We start from the raw sequence: 12,371 nt of genomic DNA on the forward strand, positions 1-12,371 counted from the left end.
GGCTCAGCAGGAAGGAAATGTGATTCTCCTAGAGTTTCTGCTTGTCACTTTGTCACAGTGTGTGTTATTCACGACACTGGGGGGGGTGGGGGAAGCAGCAGTCCTGGGAGCTGAGACGGAGGGGCGTGTGGTGGGTCTTTTTATTTTTTCCCCTCTTAACAGACTGAGATAAATGTAGCAATCCAAAAACGTGGAGGTGGGAAGGACGTGTGTGTGCATGTGCCTTTTATCAAGTGGAGGATCATTGGATGTATCCGTTACCAAGGAGAAGCACACGCTTGGTAACAGAAGAGAGCGAAAATTTTTTTTTTGCATTCCTATATGATAATAATCACTAACCTTATCATTTTTCTCATGATGAAATTCAGAGCCCTATATTAAATTTCACTCCGTGACAAATTTACTGGAATGAAAAAAGAAAAGAAAAAACCCCAAGAGTGCAGGTATGCTTGCTACCAAGATGCAATCGTAACAGCAGCACATTTACAGTGCTGCTAGAGCTGGAGGAAATTACACCGTACTCAGCCCCACTGGTCCAAGGAGCTTTCAGTAACAATAAGGCATCCTGCTTTGGGTAGCCCTCTGTTAAGGATCTGATAAAACAGAGGCAGAAGTCAGATAGCTCCAACAACTCTTTATCGGGGGGCCCCAGCAGGCTTGTCCTTTCTCAGTTTACCGCCCAGCCAAGCCCCTACCACGTCTATAACATTGTGACATATCCTGATTGATGGGTGAAAGCCTCCGCTGAAGGGTTCTGGATAATAAACAGAAAGGAGAGACCCTCCATGGACTTTTCTTACCAGCACCCTGGGAAAAACAACACCCAGGGTGCAGCTCGCATCTCTTGCCGTGCAGCGATCACAACAACTTCTAATCGCCAAACTGTACCCCCTCCTGCAGACACACGGAGCATCTCCCATCGCTTTGATGAGCAAGAAGTATCTGTGTGTACCTACACGCTACGCGTCGCGACCAGGCTGCACACAGTGACTGGTCCTCAGCAATACAAGTCACACCATTAAAAACACATTTCTGACCCAAAACATAAGCAAACAAACCGGGAAAACAACAATAAAAGGGAGACAGGCCAAACAACTTAAGTATTTCAAAAGGCAAGCAAAATTACAGCCGCGGAAGTCTCAGCATGCGAAAGAGAAGCCCCGCTTCCACGCCCGCAGCGGGCGGCAGCGCCGCGGGGAAGTTGCGAGCCCCGCGCCGAGGGGAGCCCCGCGCCGCCGCCGGCCCGGCGCCCCCCGGGGAGGTCTCCTCCGGGGGCTCATCCTCCCGGCCGACAGAGACCCAGCACGCTCATCGCACACACCGCCAGCCCGCCCCCCCCCCCCCCCCCCCTCCGCGGGGTGCCGGCAGCCACCCGAGGGGTGCCTGGCGGCCCCGGCCCGGGCGCGGTACCTTCTCTCCGGTGAGCACATGCAGCCCCTCCCGGACCTTGGCGAAGGAGCCCTCTCCCAGCTTCCTGCCGATCAGGTAGTTGCCGACCCGCTTGGTGTGCTGGAAGTCGCGCAGACGCTCCCGCGGCGCCGCCGCCGCCGCGCTCAGCCAGGCGGCCAGGAAACTGCCCTCCGCGCCCGCCGCCGCCTTCCGCGCCTCCCCGCCGCCGCCGCCGCCGCCCGCCACCGCCGGCGGCTCGCTCAGGAGCCCGTCGCCCGCCGCCGCCGGCATGCCCGGCGCTGCCGCTGCCGCTGCCGCTGCCCCTGCCCCTGCCGCTGCCCCTGCCCCTGCCGCGCCGCCTGCCCCCGGCCCGCGGGGCGGTCACCGGGCGGGCAGGAAAGTTGCTCGGGGGAGAGCGCCGCCGGCCAGGCTGGGGCGGAGGGGCCGGGGGGCGGAGCGGGGCTGGCGGGGGGCCGGGGCTGGGGCGAGCCGGCGGCGCGGTGCCCCGGGCTGCCGCCCCTCATTGGATCCGGCGCCTCCCCTCCTCCCGCCCGCCCGCCCGCCCGCCGCTGCTCTGCCCCGCGCCGGCCGCGGCTGCAGCGTGAGGCTGCCGCGCCGAGCGGGGAGGAGGGGACCGGGGGAGGGAGGGACCGGCGGAGGGAGGGGGAAAGGGCTCATTCAGTTTGAATTTGCGGTAATTTAATCCGCTCGCACGCGGCGGGAGCAGATGCGATCCAAACCCGGCAGCCTGGGTGCTTTCAAACCCGGCTGGCCGCTCCTCCCCCCCGGCACCCCAAACCGGGGGTGGCAGCGCATCCCTCTCCGGAACTGAACCCGGGGTCCCGGCTCCCGGGCAGCGCCGTGACTCTGTCGGCCCGTGGCTCTGTTTTACTGCTGCCCGGGAATACCTTTTGTGCTGCTTTTCCCCACCTTCCTTCCTTCCCCAGCGCGTCTGAGCCTTTCTCACCCCCGTGCCGGGGAAACGTGCTACCGCGACGCGATCGTGCCCGCCCGCTGCTCCGGCGGGCTCCGGTCCCGCTCCCTGTCTCGTTCACCACCCGCTTCTCCATCTTATCCTTCCCGGCTCTCGGCTCTCCTCTGCCGGCGGCCTCCTCCTGATTTACAGCGCGGGTTTCCCCCCCCCCCGCCCCCCAACCGCTCAGTCTGCATCCCCCAAATGCTCTCCGGGGCTTGGTGGACCGGGAGAGAGGGGGCGACCCGGGCACCCATCCGCCGCAGGATGCGTCCAGGGGACCGATCTTCCCCACCTCCTGGGGAGGCAGAAGAAAGGGGTACGTTGCCATTTTCACCGCCCAGCCCCCTTGCACCTAGCTGGAGGCTGCGCTGGCAAACGGGAGGCGCGGGGAGAGGGAGGGCAGGGGCGGGAGGTGAGGCAGAGCCGGCAGAGCTGCCGCCCGTCGAGTTTCCGACGGCCGGCGATGCTCTACCCTGCTTCCATGTTCCGACGGTCAGCGATGCTAGCAGCCTTCGGCTCATGCCGGGGACCATCTGATAACACAGTTAATTCATTGAAGTGCCTCAGGGCTCATACGGATTCTAACCTAAAACCTATCTTCAGCGTGCTATCGGCAAGAAAGTAGTCAAGGACCACTATTTAACTTTAAGCTTAATCTATGTTTTCAAGTTTTGCCCGCATAGTTGCGTTAGTTAATACTTTGAAAAAAAGAAATCACCCGCACCCTAGCAGATGCTAGCTATGTCAGCGAAACCTTTCCTAAAGATGCAGCTGTACCTGATAAAAACCAGCTTAGAGCTTTGCTGCCATCACACTCCTGCCCCACGTGAAGCTGGTTTTCCCACGCGAGGGCTGGCTAGCACAGCTCTCCCCGCGCACACGCTGCCACCTCTTTTTAAGCTCTTCTTTTACTCCTTAAAACTATCGAGCCAGTTTTACACCACGCTGCTGTCCGTTAGCCTTTGCTTCTGTCTTGACTCCACTTCTATCCCTTCGCTGGGAGAACTATACCCCTCTGGCCCCTTCGGCTGGAGTAGTCTAACTGCATCGCTAATCGGATTTTGGCCAGCACAGGGGATGATGACCCATGTGCTCCTTCCACACCACCTTTCCTTGATATCACTGCTTTGGTAAAACTTCCTAATTTAAGCCAGAGCTGAGCAATGCCATGATTTTACTGTGCCAATTGTAATGGATAAGAATTTGTAGTCTTCCCCGTGTCAGTCCAGGCTTCCCAAGCCATAGTTAATCAGATTAAAACATACCCAGGTCTGGCTTTAGGCAAAAGGGAGGCTGGAAGCGAGGAGCTCTGGGCTGCCTGTGTGGGACGAGGCAGTGCTGCCGGAGGTGCTGAGCCCTGCCAGCTCCTGATGACCCCACGGCAGGTGCCGGGGCGCTGGTTGGGGTGCAGCTGAGGTACAAGCCCTCACCACCCACCCACCTTGTCAGCCCTCTTGGCCCAGCCGTGTTGTGAGTCATGCCGGTCTGCCTCCCCACTTAAGAGATGTCCTTATCTGGACCCCTCTCTCTTTCCTTGCAGCTCTGGAGGAGTGTCCAGTCTGCTGGGAAGAGAAGAAGAGGAGATGGAGGGAGCAGGTGCCCATGCTGCGTGGAGATGGTGGCTGATAACAGCGTGGGATGAAGGCCCTTACTGCAAGGTGGAGGCGTACAGGAAAGGAGAACTGGGGAAGGAGACTCACACTACAGATTTCTGGAGCTCAGCTGGCCACTTTCCACCACTCGACTTCAACTCCCTGCAACTTTTACTGACCCCTCCAAAATTTATTCCCTGTGGCTAAATACAAAGCGGTTCCGTTGCTGAGAACCCTGGGACTGGCTGCGCACCACCACACTCAATGATATATATGTTTTCAGATGAAATTTCAAACAAAACAGAAATCCAGCACTGTCCCAGTAGGCAGAAACTGGAGAAGAGAAAGCTCCAAAGCAAATAAATAATATTTTGGCTTTAAAATATACACTCATCCCATGCTTTGGATACATTTACAAATACTACAGTACACAGCCACCTAAAATAAAAGTCTGTGCGTTCTCCAACCTACCACTAACCCAAGCGATCCCGGGAGCAGTTCAGTCCCCTGTGGGAAGGCGTAGGGATACAGGACCATGACATGCTGCCTGAACTGATGGCTGCTGTGCTGAAATTGTGCTCCTTGTAGCTGGGGTGCACTTTGACGTGACACATCCCTAACAGCACAACTGGGCCTGCCCCCGCTCTCCCCCACGGTGCAATGCTGTGCCAGCATGTTTGCTGCTGTGCTATAAATGGGGTTGGTGAGGCGATCCAGACTTTTTAAAAGTGCCAGGAAGTTTAAGACAACTCCTCTACTGACCCGTCTGCCAGAGAAATGTAAGTGGAAGTACACAGTGAGGCAGCGCAGGTACCCCTGCACCACACTGTGCCGTGCTGATGTCATCCTCAAATTAACCCTGTTATCAGACCTTCCTGGCCCTCCTGAATAAATGGGGATTGATAAATCTGGCTTCCACCAAATCTGAATGGTCCAGGAGAGGACTTTATTGGTGTTCCCTAATTCAAAGCTGGAAGCGGGAAGGTGCCAGGAGCATCCCTGTGTACCTGCAGGGAAGGCGACCCAATCCTTGCACAGGTCAGGACAGTGGCAAGGCTAGATTGTTCAGTGGTGAGCCCAGGTCTACGTCAAACACTTCTCCGGTCAGTGTGAGGTATGTGAGATTTTTAACAATATTATTGTATGGGGACGGGGAGAAAAAAATGTACTGCAGACAGTTACATTGGAAGAATAAAAAGCACATATTGTTTTCCAGTTGTGGAGAGGCTATCTTCCATATTATTTGAAGATACGACTATGCTAAGAGGTTTTGCAACTATATTTCCTATATAGCTGTTCTTGTAACGGACCAAATACATGTTTCAGACGGACAATGCAAGAATTCCCAAGTGTCTTCTATGCAGGGAACTGGAACAAGGAAATAGGAAACATGGCTGCCCAAGAAAATGCTGGAAGACACGCCTGGATGCAGCTTCTGGCTAATCTTTATACACAGTGATGGAGCGCAGAGGGAAGGCGTAGCCCTGTTTCAACAGAGACAGCATGCCCTCGGGCCAGAAGAGCTGTAAGGTAAAGAATGTGTTAGTTAGCAGTGGGAGACCAGCTCATCCTTTAAATGGCAGTATGTGCAGCAAGGGATGCTTCACATGCACAGGTCTGCATCTTCCGCTCCCTGGCTACAGAGCTCACCTCAGCCACCTCATGCTGGCCTCAGCGTCTTTAAGTACGGGTGCACAAAAAGGGATGCACATCAGCGTCAGTGAGTCCTTACTGGCATAGGAGAAGTGAGCTGAGACCATGTGCCTCCATCGCCTGCTTCCCTGCTGGTGCCACCTGGGGAAGGAGAGAACCTCACACACTGCAAAACAAACCGGACCCTTCCCCAAAGGAATATGCTTTCAGACAGACAGACAGACAAAGGTATGTGCCTTTGTTTAGGCTCACAGCTCCCACTCAGCTAACAGAAACATGGGTTTTGCCACTGTGATGATTAGACAGATGTCAATGGTATGTTTTTCAGTCAAACACCTGGAAATCAACCTCTTTAAAATTAAAAGCAGCAAGAAATGGCCATTGCAGCAAACATTAGGAGAGCTCTGAAAGAACCCAGTGAATATTTTTTTTAATTTACTCAACTTGAGGACTTAATGAGTTGACAGTATCCTTTTAAATAGGCGAGACTGCTGCCTTCTCACGATTTCTATCCTGTCCAGCTGTGCCCATCAGGGTGCAGTCTGGATGGAAGGGGGATCAAAGGCTGCATTCATGTGTTTCCATGCTTTAATTTAAATTTAACTCCAATGTGCTTTATTTTGAGCTGCAGTCTTTCTAGGTAATGACACTTTCTGATTAACTGTTGAAATTACTAATGAATTAAAGGCAGTAGTCTGTCTTCAGGTTGCAAAAGCTGTAATAACAAGCTACTAAAAATAATTTAGAGCTTGATTTAAACCCATGAAAGCAATGAAATTCGGAGTTACCCTGACAGTATTGTCCTCTGCCATCTTCAGGATTTTGAAATATTGTAGTGAACTGTATTATCGGCTTGCAGACTGGGAGTTTTGCAGCCACAAGGAAGACTGAGGCCCCTGGGCTCAATTCCCAATGTCAAGGTCTACCTGGGCTGAATCCTTCAAGGGGTCGAATGCTACAGCCGAGTTCCCAGGCTACAGTACCACGTCGGAGGAGGATGTGGCTAGGGGCAGAACTGGGAAACGCTGGTCCAGCAGCAGAACATGGCACTGCAAAGGAAACGTTTGTGAGTCTGAGAGTCTGTCAGCAAAATGCTTTGCCTTACTGTGCAGTTGCCTCTTCTGGTGCAGCTGGTGGTGGCAGCTTTCCAAGCACTTCTCGCGGAAGCACGGGGCTGTCGCCTGGGATGCTCGCATTCTCTTTATGCCTCACATTAATTGCTCTCACTCGTCCTTCCAAGGTCCTCGATTGAAGGAATGATGAAATCTCAGCTCTTTTCAATGGTACGATGGTAAATGAAGAAGCAGGAAACCCCATAAGTATGCTGCACGAGAGCAACAAGTAAATTCTGTTCTGGTCAAATTAAAAGTGGATAAGCTCCATTTACCTGCCACATCACCAGGCCTTTTGAAGTCAATGGTTAACTGCTGACTTCAGTCAGGTTGTAGGAGAAACCCTGACTTAGTACTGATATCTTAGGTTAAAAAAAGAAAAGTGATTCTGTTATTGCTTATGCTCTCTTTGGTATTTCATTCTGCTTTAAAATAACTGGTTTTTTTGTGGTTTGGGTTTTTTTTGACAGCTGTCTAGTTTTGTAATACTTGGGTTTCAAGTATTACAGGGATATTAATTTAAACCAGCTGGGTTTATTATATTTTTTGAAGTGAGAATGTAGTTCTGTTTGTTCTTAAAGAATTTATAAGACATGGTTTTTTACAGTGTTTAAATCCCTGTCTGAGTTCAGACTGACAAGAACCTAAGTTTTCTGGCACTTCCACAGTAACAGATGATGTACCTGCTTCAGCCTCTTTCTCCCCTATACTGCAACATGGATAGCAGTGAAGAAGACACCCCTTTAAGTATGACAGTGATGTCCAGTATCAACTGATAATGTTATGACTTATGTGCCTACATACGGGTACTGCAGATACCATTCAGCTGACAGTGACAGTGGTATTTCTAAATCCATGTAGTCTTGTAATCATAGAGAATGAATGCACTTCACCTTTCAATTGTTGGAGGAAGAGGACTTCTACAGTTAACCTTTCATAAGTTTAAGACTTGAATTTGAAAAATATTGAACAAATTTTGCCCTCAAAAATATTCAGAATATATACATCTGTGCAAAAGTACCTAAGTAAGCATTGAAACTACTTGATGACTTTTACAGAAATCTGTTGGCAATGGGGTTATCTGTCACTGAGTCTCCAAGCACCAAAAGTTCTGCTATTCCTGTGCTCCCCCCAAAATCTCTGGTCTGCTCTCTGCCCTGTAATACAGTTCTCTGCAGCCAATATAAAAATTGAGAGCATGTGATGGCTTGGAGGTATCATAAACCAAATAATTGAATTTAATATCAAAGTAAATAGTAGGGAGTTGCTGTATTGATGTTGTTACTCTTTTTCACATTTCATTAATTAAGAAGTTATATTTTTGAATTGAAATTAAACTGCTATGAAACCCTCCTTGCAGTGCATGGTGTCATAAAATTTAGGACCTTGAATTTAAGTTTCATTTACAGACAAGAGAACAAAAGAGTATTGTATGATTATGCCTACGTGAAATACATTGTATTTTCAAAAGCCTTTAGAGATCAGTGATGGATGACACGTAAAGAAAAAGGAAATCAGACTTTTGTGAATCTCTGGAATTAGTGTATCATGCAGAAAAAGGTGTGAGGTATTACAAATGCTGACAAAGCCCCTTCAGTGTAGTTCTTGGGTCGCTCCATGGTGTCACTCTGGCACACTGTTATTGTGCTCTAAGACCGATTGAAGTGCATAATGAGAACGAAGATGAGCGTGTATTTGAAATGAAGCTTTACATTCGAGTAGGGACTGATGCTAGTCCAAATGATCCTGTAAATGTTGTGCCAGACAACATTCAAGCAAGTAACCTGGCACAATGGAAATTATGGCCCTCAAGCCGTAAGATTGTGTCTTCTTACCCTTCTGCTTTTTCTTGGCAATAGGTCAGAAAATATCCCAGTACCAGAGTCTAATGTAGGACTGGTGGTTTTCCCATTGTTGCTGCAGGCTGAGCACCGTCAGCCTGTGTCTGCGCTGTGCTTGCACCTACGGTAAGTGCTGGTTTTTCAGTTGGAGAAATTTAGCTATTTAAAGGCTTTCTTGCAAGAAATGTTCCAAACACCCTGTTTACATCTGTGCTAAAATGTGAGCAAACCAGTGATTTCACTCCTGAACTAAGATTTCTATGTTTTGTTTAAGCCTGAAATAATTTTTTATGACTGAATGAATTGTTGGAAAGCAGAGTTTTACAGCGGTAAAAGTGTACATCACACTACCACAAAACCATCGTTGATACCTACTCTGTACATGTGGGCTATGGGAGGGCGACTACTCAGGGACAGGGTCTGAAGTGCTCAGGCCAAACCTCTCACTGTCTTTGCTAGCTCTGCTTTAACCCTGCTGCTGCAGGCTTTTCCTCTGCGGACAAGAGCAGCAAAGTGTCTATACTCATCAGCCAGATGCACATGGGGACTAAGTCATGTTCCTTCCAGCTCCTACCCGACAACCTGGGCTCCTTCCTTCAAGGTACGTGAAGATTGCTGCACAGAGGTGTACAGTAGGAGCAGACACGCAGGGCGCAGTCGGCAGCACTGTGTCGAACGCCCGCTTACGGTTCAGCTCAGGCTGGCTTTAGCTTGAGTTACCTGGATGTTACATAGAGCAGCTCTGCACATCTCAGCTCCAGCCCAGGCTTCCTTGGCGCTTGGTGCTTGGTTAATAGATGCAGAGTAACAACTGCTCTCCATACTGTCAATAAACAGGTTCCCATAGGCTCATAATATACTAGATATGTAGCCTGTTAACTTGGGGAACACTTCACCTGTGAAAAATATAAAAGGAGTGATATATCTCCCCGATTGCATAGTGTGGCAAGGAAAAACAATAAAAACGTTCAGCCAGCCATCATTCTGACTGTTGCACACAAATCCCATCATAAAACTGCTACAAATACAAATCTTGTTAGTATATTTAGTGTTAATTAGAATTTGGGAATACTTATATGTTTAATCAGATTAAAAATCTTGAAATGAATGCAGTCCTGTACTAAGCTATGAAAATTCATCTTGGTGCTTTGCAACTGAAAACATTACTTTTCCCAGTGTCTTCCTTTGTATACGGACAGACTTGCTGCATGATTATTGCAAATCTCATTTGCAAATCATTGTTAACTTGCTGCAGTCATGTCTCTGTATGCAACTTCCCGAACTATTGAAACCACATCAAAAATTCAGAGCTGGGAAACCCAATTATGAGGTGCACAATTTTTTACAGGCGAATACTTTGGCATACATTCAGGACCTGGCATAGCCCTGAAACATTTCCAAAGTGGTATTAGCTTAATAACAAATGAATTCAATTTTAAATTATGAATCCTGTTTGTGTGATTTTACCTAAACGGGACTTGGTATCTGAAATCTCTAATTCACAATTAGCATAAAAATCTATATGGGACTATTCTTAACTCACAAAAAGAAAGGGGTGCATAGCGTTCTGCAAACATGAAAGTAAGTATGGGACCAATTCCCAATTTCTTTATTTATGAGATTCATGTTTTAATCGGACAGCTCATGCAAGTAAAAAGGCAAAGATCTGGCTTTTGATCCTTGCTTCCAGAGCTTTGCAAACACTGCCAGGCTGAAGCAGGTGTAGAGGATGAGCAGTGGAAGCAGAAACAACATAAGGAAGGATGTGATGCTGCTGCACAGGAAGCAGGCGGCCATGCCGAGCATAGGTGAATGGAGGGATGACTTGGAGGAATGCATCCGATTTTGAGTGGAAACAGATGATTATGCAGAGTCAGAGCTTTTTGCTTGGAACATAGTGTGATCCCTTTGTGAACTAGGGTACTTGCTAATAGGTTTTTGACATCTTCTGATTCCCACCAGGCTTTATATCTATGGCAAAAGCTTCCATGAGTTAATTAGTACCTGTTTACTCTGCCACTCTCCATTTAGTCCATAGATATTTCAATCAACAGATTTCTCAGCTTGATGCCAGGCTTGCAGTTTTTTCCTTTGCATGCTTAAAAGAAGGACTAACTGGACTGAACTCAAAAAAAAAAAAGAGAAAAGAAATTTACTTCTTTGTTACCTTGAAATTCTTTTAGTGTTAATAAGGGCTTTCTGTCACATGGGCTTCTTCTATTTAATAATTCAGTGTTTAATCCTGAGCATATAATATGTGCCAGTCTGTTGTCATGGAGGTAGTTGTGATGATACGCTTTCTTTGCAGGATCAAGAACAGACTGCCTGGGAAAGATCACTTTCTTGCTCAAGCATGACGAACCCTCATAGCACAGTAACCAAAATCTGAGGGGTTTATTTATTTCAACAAATTTATTTATTGTAAAATGCCTGTAACATAAAATAATTTTGTTTAATTTCGCTGTAAAAGTCTGGACCCATACACATTGTTTAAAAAACCAGATACATACCAGGCTGGCCACCGTTCATCTCGCACACACTCCCGCAGGACAAGTTAACCATGAGCCTCCCTGCCAGACCCTCAGGCAAAAATTTGAGAAAACAGATGGGCCTTACGTTGTGCCCTGAAGGTCAATGGACGTCGGCTCTGCTAGGCCACTGGGAGAAGTAAATTCCTGAGCTGAGGATGTTTCACAAAGAAAGCAGAGCTCACACTCACCAGATGTTCAAATTCAGGGTGTGTCAGTAAAGGCTCTCTGGCTGGTCTCAGCTGTCAAGATAGCACTTAGAGGAGGGGAAGAGGAAATTCCTCGGGCAGCCGCAGTCCAAGCTACGCTGTTTCACTGGTCCAAACTGGTGGTCTCGGATTCCCAGTATCAGAATCGATGCAGGAACCGGTGCCTGGAAATAAACACAGTATGCAGGGACTATGTATTTCATAAGGGATCTCTCTCTCTGTAGTGTAGCTCATACACAATATTCTTGTGTAATTATTTCATGAATTACCTGAAAGTTTCCTGCAGTATGAATTATTTTTTTTTGGTCAACAATATTGTTTTGGTTTTCCTTCCAAAAGCTTGGGGATGCACTGTGCAAAGCCTTCCTTCCAAAGCTCGTTTGCATCCCATCCATATTTTAGTCCACAACTGAATCTCTCAATGTTGCACAGGTACCTTTCTGCACAGCTACATATCGCCCTCAAATCCCGGCTTCTGCCTTGGGCAGCTGAGACTTCCATGATGTGGCAGCAAGCAGGAGCTTGTGGCAGAAGCCGTCCCCAACTCCCTTACGGGGAACTTGGCCAAAACCAGCCTATCTGAACGATGCTCACTGCATACTCAAAGGGATGTTTGCTCCCATTTGTTTTCTGTTTTTCTCCAGGTTATAAAAAAAATTCTTGCTTATTTTTCAGTCTCAGAAGTATTAGCAACAAGCCCAATTCTCCTATCACGTTGGTTCAGACAAAGAACACAAAACAGTAGGAGCTCTGGGACTCCTGATGGTTTAGACCACTTGCTCATGTCTCCAACTTCCCCCTCAAAAGAAAAAAAAAAAAAAAAAAGATATGTTGGTGAAATAATCTTTTCCAGAAGATTTTGTTGCCCTTTCTCTTACTGGTGTCCTCAGTACAGAGATGGGTTTCTTGCCTCCAGCTCCCACTTCAGCTGCTGCTGCTGCTGCGGCCACTCAGGCCCTGGTCCTGCTGATGCCAAGGGAAGATTTGCTTCGAAAGCTTAGGGAGAGGAAGGGTAGGATTTGGCCAGTGTTAGCAGAAGGAAAGTTGCACAGACTGTTTAAAGTGGCTGGC

At 48.6% G+C, this 12,371-nt stretch overlaps 1 protein-coding gene across 1 annotated transcript in view; it reads right to left on the reverse strand.

Moving 5' to 3' along the window:
- The window catches only part of HUNK (hormonally up-regulated Neu-associated kinase), a 58,454-nt gene extending 56,774 nt beyond the window's left edge, over positions 1–1,680 (reverse strand). The window contains exon 1 of the mRNA XM_059819679.1: positions 1,411–1,680. Within this exon, the coding sequence (XP_059675662.1) occupies positions 1,411–1,680 (270 nt within the window). The remainder of the gene's footprint in view (positions 1–1,410) is intronic.
- Positions 1,681–12,371: the final 10,691 nt, after the last annotated feature.

This window comes from Gavia stellata, chromosome 1 (genome assembly GCF_030936135.1).
Source record: "Gavia stellata isolate bGavSte3 chromosome 1, bGavSte3.hap2, whole genome shotgun sequence".
NCBI lineage: Eukaryota > Metazoa > Chordata > Aves > Gaviiformes > Gaviidae > Gavia > Gavia stellata.